The sequence below is a fragment of the Myotis nattereri genome (assembly GCF_964212035.1).
Source record: "Myotis nattereri genome assembly, chromosome: 12".
NCBI classification, from domain to species: domain Eukaryota; kingdom Metazoa; phylum Chordata; class Mammalia; order Chiroptera; family Vespertilionidae; genus Myotis; species Myotis nattereri.
Window position 1 is genome coordinate 11,922,569 of NC_138087.1, and position 10,639 is coordinate 11,933,207.

The window sequence follows — 10,639 nt, forward strand, 5'->3', positions numbered from 1 at the left end:
GAAGAACACATTGGTGCGTGCTTACCCCTCTAGTCGGGAACCAGAAAAGTAACAGTCATTTAATTGTAGCCATTCTATTCATGTGGATTTCACTTGCATTTCTTCGATGGATAATTATGTTGAAGATATTTTCCTGTCATTGTTTGCATGCAAAATGTCCTTCATGAAGGGGTCTGTTCATATTTTTGTCCCTTCTTTTACTGAATTTTTGTTCTTTTCTTAGCTTTAAATTTTAAAAATATATTTTGTATACTAGTTTTTTGTCAGATATGTATCTTGTAAATATTTTCTCCGTCTTTGATGTGCTCTTTTTAATTTTTTAAATTATTTTTTTAAAATATATTTTATTGATTTTTTACAGAGAGGAAGGGAGAGGGATAGAGAGTTAGGAAACATTGATCAGCTGCCTCCTGCACACCCCCTACTGGGGATGTGTCTGCAACCAAGGTACATGCCCTTGACCGGAATCGAACCTGGGACCCTTGAGTCTGCAGGCTGACGCTACACCCACTGAGCCAAACCGGTTAGGGCACTCCAACTTTGCTTTTGCTTTGCAAAATTGTTTTGGTTATTAAACCTTAGATTTTAAATCTTTTTTGTTAAGTATAAAAATGAAATATTTTGGAAATGTGTGTGGGTTTGTTACTTATTTTGACAACATATTATCAGAGATCTAATAAATAATATGAAAAATGTTAAAAGTGTTCAGAATTTTATTAGTCAACTATGTGACATTTATGTAATTTGAGGTGACTGAAAAATAGGTTCACAGAAAGGTCCTAAATTCATGAAGATAAGTCAGTTTGTGTTTTAAGGTTCTACAAGTTTCTGTGAAGAAAGGGATTTCAAAGGTTGAGAATGATGACTAGATCTGAGTTTTGAAAAATAAAAACCATTTGCTGAGATATTGGAGAGAATTAGCCTTAGTTATTTGGAATTTGGGCATATGGTCTATTATTCTATATAAGAAAGAGCTAATATGCTAATTAGACCGAGTGGCAGAATGACCTTCCGGAATGACCTTCCAGAGCAACCTTCCGGAACAATCAGTGGGAGGGGCCATGGGGCCACTAGGCAGCCAGGACTGCGAGGGTCAAGCCCCTTGCACAAATTTCATGCATCGGGCCTCTAGTTATTCATAATAAAGCCATATTAGTAGCCTTTGCCCAGTAAGGTTTTCATTATTTAGGCTTGAGCACAAATAGAAAATTGAGTATTTCTAACAAACAATGGGTTTCCTTTAATCCAGGATTTTGAATTATCCTTGATTCTTAATCACAGAGATTATATTAATTTCTTGATAAACACATTCCTATTTCATTTTTACTTTTTCAATCCTCACCTGATTGATTTTAGAGTGAGAGGAAGGGAGAGAGACAGAGAGAAACACTGATGTCAGAGAAAACACTGATGGGTTGCCTCCTGTATGTACCCTGACCAGGGATAGAACCCACAACCCAGGCATGTGCCCTGACTGGGAATCGAACCTGTGACCTTTTGGTGTATGAGACGATGCTCCAACCAACAGAGCCACACCAACCAGGGCCCTATTTCATTTTAAAAGTTGATTTTCATTACTATTCATTATAAACTATGGAACAACCAAGTTTTCCATTAAAAACAAATTTACAAAAACATCAATAGGAAAGGGGTTAATATCTAAAATATATTAAAAAACAACCCATACATAAAAAACTAAGGTTTAGAATCCAAATGATCCAGCAACTTATCATCTGAAATGACATTTGACTATTGAATGACTATCATATGAAGAGAGATAGATACTGTATGATATTTATGCTTTAAAAATCTATAAAATTTATAGTGAGCCTCTTGTGAACATTTCATGATTGAAAAAAATGAGAATTTTGCAACCTGGAATAGCACTTAGAAAGCTGGTTGAGCCCTAGCTGGTTTGGCTCAGTGGCTAGAGCTTCAGCCTGTGGACTGAAGGGTCCTAGGTTTGATTCCAGTCAAGGGCACATGCCTGGGTTGTGGGATTGATCCCCAGTAGGGGACATGCAGGAGATAGCCGATCAATGATTCTCTCTCATCATTGATGTTTCTACCTCTTTTTCCCTTCCCCTTCCTCTCTGAAATCAATAAAGATATTAAAGAGAGAGAGAGAGAGAGAGAGAGAGAGAGAGAGAGAGAGAGAGAGAAAAGAAACCTGGTTGAGACAGGTCCAGATTTAATATAAGACAGCGATTTTCAAACTTTTCCATCTCATGGCACACATAAACGAATTACTAAAATTCTGCACCACACCAAAAAATACACTTTTTGCCTATCTGACAACAAATAGGTATAATTTTGATTCATTCAAACCATATGGCTATTGCTGTGTTGGCTGTTGTCATGTATATTTTTTTAATCCTCTCCTGAGGATATTTTTTCCACTGCTCTTTAGAGAGTGAGTGGGAGGGAGGGAGGGGAGAGAGAGAGAAGTGAGTCAATGTGAAAGACACATCAACTGGTTGCCTCCTATCAGGACCAGGGATTGAATCTGCACCTGAGGCAGGTGTCCTTGACCAGGGATGGTGCTTCTTCGGTCCACAGGCCGATGCGTTAACCATTGAGCAAGCCAGCCAGGACTGTTGTCATTTGTTTTTGACAATCTAAGGGAAAAGGGGTCAGTGCCCATGACTAAATAGTCAAGTATTAACATGTTTTAAAAATTCTTGCAGCACACTGGTTGAAAACTGGACTAGTTATTGCTGTGAAGGTATTTTGTAGATGTAATTAGCATCCATAATCAGTTGACTTTGAGTAGACTATCTTCCATAATTTGCATCGGACGCATCCAATCAGTTGAAGTTCTTAAGAGCAAACACTGATGTTTCCTGGAGAAGGATTTCTGCCTTAGACTATAACACAGAAATATTGCCCAAGTTTCTAGCCTGCCCTAAAAATGTTGGTCTTGCCACCCCCCACGTGGCATAAGCTAATTCCTTTCAACGCAGATTTTGTTACTGACATGGGTTCTAGAGGAAGAGAATCTTAAGAAAGAGTTTCCTGAATTGGTTTCTGGAACAGATTCTCTAATCTGATTAGATTTAAAGGCACCATTTCCAGTTGCAAAAAGAGCCCTGATAGTCTATGACACGATGTGGCAACAGATAGGCAAAACCCCACCAATGGATAAGAGGTGAGGTTCTGGGTCACATGTATTTGATACAGAACATTTTGGTCAAACTAATGAATATGAGATTGGCTGTTTGCTTATAACCACACTGGACAGAGTGAGGGAAGAAAAAGGATGAGCTCAGGGCTTCACATTTCTGGCTCAAGTGTAACCTAAATGACCAGAGTTCTCTATCTTCCCTAAAGAAATTCCTATCACTTATAGCCACAGAGCTAAGATTTTTGCAAACTAAAGACAAAGCTGCATCCTCCAAGTGGGCTGAATTACGACAATTAAATTCTCCACTTACAGGGTAGGAGCTGCTCAAGTGAGGACATTGATTGGGAAGGAATGTCCTGAAATCTGGATTAAGCGTATTTGGGCAATTCTGGCTGGGGATGTTGGACCCCCAAATCCTGTCGAGCCTCTTTGCCAGAAGCAAGCCTTCTCCCTGAGGTTGACCCTGTTTTGCCTGAGCAATGGAGGCAATGGCCTTCCCTGATGTAGTTTCCTTGCAAGACACTGCGGATCTTAGGAAATGCTCCCACCCTCCATCTTTATTCCTGTAACCAGACTCAAGTCCCAGTAGGCCCTGAAAAGTGAGGTACAGAGTATGACCCAGGAGGTGCACTACATTCCATAAGAACTGCCCGATTTTTCCCAATTTATACTGACATATCTGGGGAATACGGGAAGGAATGAACATTAAGGGCACGGGGGTAATAGTGGAAGGAACACAGATTAGACTGAATTTAGTAATATGGCCCCATTAAGCAGAGATTCAAGATTCAATATTGTAACGAGGGGTTTCCTGTGCAACCATGTGCTTAGGCAGTTTTGTTCCCTTTGAGTTTTTTTGTTTTTTTAAGTATATTGTATTGATTTCAGAGAGGAAGGGAGAGGGAGAGAGAATCATTGATCGACTGCCTCCTACACACCCGTACTGGGGATCGAGCCCACAACCCAGTCATGTGCCCTTGACCAGAATTGAACCTGGGACCCTTCAGTCCCTAGGCTGACGCTCTATTCACTGAGCCAAACCAGCCAGGGCATGAGCTTATTTTTAATTCAAAAATGAGGTAGCTAAACCCACATTTCACCTAGTGATCTCTCACCCATCTTCCAAAGTCAGGACTGTTTTGCAGCCCAGCCTCATTTCCTGAGAACTTGAAGATTTGTTCATCACAACCACTAAACTTACTTTTGCTAACACTGGTAACAAATGAGGCTTTTCCTAGCAGAGTTATGTGGAATGCCACCAGAGACGTGGCAATCCTGGCGTCTGGTCCTTATTCATCTGCCAAGTAGTCCCATGGTCTTCCCGTGATTAAGGCGGATGCTTCAGTCACTGGCTCCGAGACTCTCATCACCTATCCTCCTAGTTACCACCATGTGGAGTGCAAGAAGCGGAGGCCCTCTTCTAGTATCTAAAACCTACGACTCTGTGTCCACTCATTTTTCTAAGAAGTAAACTGTTTTTCTTTATTAAAACAAGTTTACCTTTGTCCTTCCAGATTGTTTATCACATTTTGCTAGATTCAAGAGTTAGGTCAACAGAGCCAAAGGACAGCTGACATGAAATCTGCATGTTTATAACCAGAAGAGCCAGAGGGCTACCCAGTATCTTTCTCCTGTACACTGGCACATTTACTGTCTTTAGAGCTCAATTATATTCCCCGACTATGCAAAAAGTTCACGCGTTAAAAAACAGAAAGAAGTTCCACTTCTACACATTGAATTAAAATTTATTTTAAAAGGTAAAGTTTTATATATCCTTTTAAAAAATGAAAATTCAAATGTCTTAGAATTCAGCAATGAATCTTCAATATTATAAAGCTATTTATAACAGTAATTAAAGTACTGGTAACATTTTACCCTTATAAAAATGTCACAGAATTCACATCACAACTTGGATCCTTAATGATTCAAGTTTCTCATCTTACACAATAAAGGTCTGATCAGTTTAAAGATAAAATCCCTCTGGATGTGCCGTCCTCAAGGCTTCCATTACCACTCCATCAGCTCACACAGTAGGGTAGCTGGCTGCCGTGGCGATCCCACAGTGGTTGCTCTGGTCTCTGGCCATTTTTACGTAGCCATTCATGCCCCATCCTGAACCCCAGCTGAAAGAAGAGCATGTTTTGCATTTTATTCAAAGAATCAAGTACATATTAGCTTCATTAATAATGCTAGCTAATACTTAAAATACTGCTTACCATGTATCACTCTTCTGAGGGCTGCTACATATATTTATAATAAGCCTATTAACTCCCCCAGGGTCCTTATTTTAACTTACTAAGCTATGACATTGAGGCGGAACTGGGATTCCAATGTAACAGTCTATTTCCACAGCTGTCTTACACATCATCTCAGTTAAAGAACTTGGGCTGTGAAAATTGCTCCTGATAACCTCCTCTGCCTGAGATGGGAAGCAGAATACAATGGCAGGACATCAAATGAATGACAACAGGAAGGATGCCAGCAGGCCACTGAACTCTGGGACAATTTTTAGACCTAAAGGATCAGCAGAGGCCGATGTTTCTGCTCACTAAACCTTGCTGAAAAATTGGAGATAGAAAAAGGAAATCAGCTCTCAACCCTGCAACTAAGAAGTCCTTTACCGGAAACCCTTGGGGCCAGATGTGTTCTTAAGAAAATTTTCAGAATTACAAATGCAATGCTACAAATACATAATAATGACACTAACTAGGTTCTACAGAATCTTAAAATCAAACACCAGAAATTCTGTGACTGTTAAGTATAAGAAAGACTTCTGGAATTCCAAAACTGAGCATTTTTGGACCTGAAACCAAATACTGGTTCCAAACAAGGATTCCCTTTTCAATTTCAAATATAACATTTGGGGTTTTATACCTGTTCTTGACAATCCAAAATTTATTGTTCTTTGATTCTCCTCCTTCAGAGCCATAGCCAACCACCAGAACACCGTGATCCAGGTCTTTGCTGCTGCAGTTTGGTTCATAATAGATGCCTATGAGAGTAAAATTCAATGTGGGGATGAGAAGCTCCAAGTGACAGGTGGCAGGAATCCACCCTCTCAAAATTCAGTATTATGTCATAAATTCCAAATGAGGCTTAAATTCATTTGCCAAAAAATAGTAATGGCTGATAAAAAGTCAAACTCAACTCACTAGAAATCAACAAAATTTAACTAAATCCAACATATTTTCTAACAACAACAAAAATTCCAATATGATCTAGTTATCAAGACTAATATGATTTAGGCACTCATTTAACTAATATTAATTAGCATAATCCTTCCTACTCCTAGAAAGCCATCTAAAGGTTCTATAAAGAACCCTTGAGCCAAAGGGCTCTTTATAGTTCTAATTACAATAATAAGAAATTTCTGGAATAAAGGTCCAACAATTAATTGGAGGATAGTCATGCAAGTTTAGGCTACGTCTATAGAACTAATTACATAGCCACTTAAAGCTATTTATGAACAGTTTGTCATCATGGGAAAATATTTAAAGTGGAAACATCATTATGTTAAATGTACATACTCAAAATTCTACAGTCCTGGAAAGCAGAACTCCATACCAAAAAGTCATGATGGTGTTTTCCAATTTTGCCTACCCGAATTTCTGTAATACAAAGACAAACACCTACCTGCATTATAGAACTGGAATGATGAATGGCCTGCATCTATAGCAACAGAGATGGGCCCCACAGTAGCCACTGCCTTCAGAAGGGCCTTCTCACGCTGAGGGATATCCACAAAGCCAGTGTCGTTGGCAGCAGAATACTCGGGTCTATAGTTGCAGGTGTTTGATTCCTTTTAAAGGTAAATGGGAAGGAGACTTATGAGTACCACCCACCTCCTGGGGAGCATCAGTTCTAAGACCCCAGACTCAGCAGTTTGCACCTTCATTATTTCTAAGTCAACTTTGTTTTACAGCAACCCAGGAAGCAAAATGCTATTGGTTGCCTTAAAAAAAATTTTCACTATGGAGAAATCTGCATTATATGCAGAATAGTGCATATATTCTCCATGCTACATAGAAGCAAGAACGGCTACAGTTAGCCACCTCATCAGAGATCTGTGCAAAATTTGATAATTTATAGTGACAGTTCTGACAGTTTGCATCTAAAATGTGAATGCTGACTAAGGTGTCTGTTATCTCTGAAAATGCTCAACTTTCAATAGCAGAGCTGGAATAACAAGATAAGGAGCTTCATTTACCCTTGCGAGATATGGATAGGATTCCTCTGTGTCCAGGCCTTTGTTGTCCTTGATGTACTGGAAGGCATTATCCATTAGACCACCATTGCAGCCCTCATTGCCCTGAGCGCGAGAGCAGTCCACCAGGTTCTGCTCACTCAGCGAGACGAGTTTGCCAGTTTTCCGGAACATCTGTCCTTCAAGGGAACCAGTTGCACTAAAAGCCCAACAAGAACCACACTGACCCTGAAAATAAAAAAAACAACCATCAGTTTATAAGACAAATACAAAGATTGACAACAGCCCATATACTTGAATGCTCTGTAAAAACACCCCAGCAAAAAAGCATGTCATTCCAGTGGGCCCGAGCAGGGGTGCCGTTCCTTTTTGGCTTTCCTGAGTTAAAAGATCGGAACCCGGTCATACCTGGTTCTTCACAGGAGTTACATAGCCTTTGTCTCTCCAATCCACAGATGAGGGGATCTGAGCAAAGAGAGGCTCTCGGAATACCTTCCCATTCCGTTGCTTCTGGTTCTGAAAGCCATTCATCACCTGCCTGAATTCTTCATTGGTCTACAAGGAAAAGTAAGTAAATTGTTGAAAAAGCAAGAGCTTGTTTTGCTAAAAAAGCACTGAGGAGAGGAAGTACAAAAAGCGCAGCCTCCCAGGCCACACTCACCATGTCGCCAAAGGCATTCATCGCCATGGTGAAGCCCTGCTTCCTTAGGCTGTATTCCCGATTGTGCAGCTCGATCATTTTCATATTCTTCTCCCACACCGCTCTCCTCCATCCTTCTTCATTCTAGAGGCAAGCGTACACCACGCTGTCGTTTCTACTGAAAAAACCCAACCTACCCTCACCAAGGGGATTTGCAGAGAGGAAGAGAAACCACAGCCAGGGAAGGCTTTATACTACTGGGTGCTGTTCTCCAAGGGCCATCACAGGGATGTACACCCATAGGGTGCTCATTAATGGCTGCCATTAAATTACTGCCCTGGGGTGGCTGACCTCAGGAAGCCACTCTCTGGCTGTAAACGCCTGACCTCAAGGGCCCTTCTCTGTGGGTCCCTCTGGGCAGTTTCCGATGTTACCCACCACGCCATATAGTCTCCTGTGTGTTGCCTTCCACTCGTACCACTGTGCGTCCAATCTGGGATCAAGTTTTGGAGTAGCTGAGGCTATTCCCAAGCAAAGGGCGGTCAGGAGGAGTGAAGGATTCATGTTTCAAAAATCTAGGAAGGGGGGGGGGAAATGAGTGAGCTGATTAGACCAATCCTTCTGCAAAGCCATCTTACTGTGGGATAAAAACATTTAAATTACCTTCCCTGATATTTATGGAAGGTCTGCTGAAGGCTACGGATGTGGGTGGAGAAAAACAGGCCAAGGGCTTACCAAATAGGGGCGGTATATGATTCAGCCATCAAAATGAAAAACAGGCTGACCAGTGCTGCAGGAATTGAAACAGACTTCGTTGTAATAGCGCAATGATCATTTAGGTTTTGATTAGGGGCCTCAGGGCACCTTATGGGTCTGAATCTTAAAGCAGGAGAAATAAACGGTCGGTCCAGGTTATTTACTCCAGGTACCAGTGTGACCCCGGACATTATTTATCAGGACTCTGCTCCCAAGTAAGCGCAGGGATCCCCAGGAGTTAGGTTTCCGCCTTACACCTATCTGCTTGACTACGGCACCGCACGGGTGCGATATGCCTTTGAGCCTCTGCTTCTGGAATTTGAAACCTTTCTGACCGGCCTCCGCGGGAACACATGGGCCGCGGGGCACCCATGGGCCGCGGGGCACCCAGCACACTTGGCCTCCGCAGCCCACACCCTCAGTCCCTCCCGCAAACCCGCTACACGATCACGTGGCTCGGAGGAGCGCCGAGCACAGAGCCCCGATGGCCCTGTCTGCACCGGCCCAGCTCTCCCTGCAGGTGCTCGGACACTGGCCGGGCCCCCTGACGCCAACGCAGCCGGCGGGGCCGCGCCGCGGGAATGCCGCCCCGCCCCGCCCCGCGCGGACGCCCGCGTCCGGAGGTTGTTGACGCAGCGCTGGGCGCCGGGCCCCGCCGGACCTGTGGCCGCCACCGCCCCGAGGCTGGCGGCTCCTGCACAGGCCCAGCGCCCGGCGGTCTCCGCGCCGCCCCGGGCTCCCCGACCCCTCCGTCTGCCGTGCCGGCCTCGAGGCCGCAGGTGAGCAGCGGGGCTCGAGCGGCGCCGCAGCCTCCCCGGCGCGGGCCGGCCGGCGCTCGGGCTCCCATCCTCCCGTCCGAGTCCCTGGATGGGCCCCTCCCCGACCCCCTGCCCGCGCCGCGCCGCGGCCACGGACTGACCTGCGGCGGCCACAGCTGGGAGGCCGCACTCCACGGGCGCAATAAACTCCTCGAAGGTCGACAGACCCGTGGTTCTGGCCCAAACGCCCCTGACTCAGCCTTTTAAGGCCCCGGGCTTTCGGCCCGGCAGCCCCGCCCCCAACGCCTGCCCGCGCCGCGATTGGCTGAGCCGGCTGGGGGCGGGGCCCCTGGGGTTGAAACCCCGGGCGCGTGACGCGGCGCGGTCTCAACTCCATTGGCTTCGGTCGGACCTACCTCCCTGGACCCGGGGGAGGCGAGCGGGGGGCCCAAGGACAACTCTCAGGAGGGTCCCCCACCTTCCTAGGACCCGGACCAACCAACTACCCGGAATTCATGCGCTTGGCGGGTGGTTCAGGGAGAGCTTCCAGCGAGCCCCAGTGGATGTCAGGGTACCCCGAGTGCGCTGGGGTCCTAGTCCTGGTTAAAATCTCGGGGCGCGGAGACAGTAACATCTGGTCTAGCGGTTCCTGCTTGTCCACAGCAAACCGCGGGGCGGGCTGCTGGGAGGACGAGCCCGACACAGATGTGCTCACTGTTCACAGGTGGGCGCAGCTGGGTTCGGGAGGAATCGAGCGGAATGACAATGCGCAAAACGCAGACACGATGGTCAGGCCCAGATCCTCGGAGGAAAGGGGACAGAAGACGGGAGCGTCTCCAGGGAAGGCTGGCATTTTGTTCTCCTTTCCTGTCTTCCCCAGGCAGGGATCCTTCCTCCCTCTCAAGCCTTTCTGAAAACCCACGGGAAGGAGTTATTAGCAAAAGAATTTGGCTTAATCAGGAGAACAGCAGTGGAGAAGGGCGGAGACTGCTTTTACTTTCCTGCTCTTGGCATTATGGATGGATCATTGTCTTCCTTAGCATCCAAAGTGCTTCTCTTGGCTTTAAGAAATGTACTTTCACGTATATATTTAAAGATATTAATTCAGAAATGTTTTCAAAAGTTTCTTTTTAAAATTATTTAAGACACATATTCAT

At 44.7% G+C, this 10,639-nt stretch overlaps 1 protein-coding gene across 1 annotated transcript; it reads right to left on the reverse strand.

The window, feature by feature from the left end:
- Positions 1-4,838: 4,838 nt before the first annotated feature.
- LOC308528280 (procathepsin L) lies at positions 4,839-9,783 on the reverse strand. The gene is made up of 8 exons (XM_081103851.1): positions 9,644-9,783; positions 8,407-8,543; positions 7,990-8,112; positions 7,737-7,883; positions 7,332-7,556; positions 6,758-6,923; positions 5,999-6,116; positions 4,839-5,247 (listed from the first exon to the last, which is right to left on the reverse strand). Exons 2-8 carry the CDS (start codon positions 8,530-8,532, stop codon positions 5,148-5,150), a joined length of 1,005 nt encoding a protein of 334 aa, XP_080959977.1. The 5' UTR covers positions 8,533-8,543; positions 9,644-9,783; the 3' UTR covers positions 4,839-5,147.
- Positions 9,784-10,639: the final 856 nt, after the last annotated feature.

Bases quoted from the DNA above. Each gene is read 5' to 3' on its own strand.
- LOC308528280 (XM_081103851.1), bottom strand. From the start codon at position 8,532: ATGAATCCTTCACTCCTCCTGACCGCCCTTTGCTTGGGAATAGCCTCA. The intron at 7,884-7,989 runs GTGAGTGTGGCC...TTTTCCTTGTAG, and splicing joins TGAATGCCTTTGGCGACATG to ACCAATGAAGAATTCAGGCA. The intron at 6,924-7,331 runs GTAAATGAAGCT...TACCTTTAAAAG, and splicing joins CCTATCCATATCTCGCAAGG to GAATCAAACACCTGCAACTA.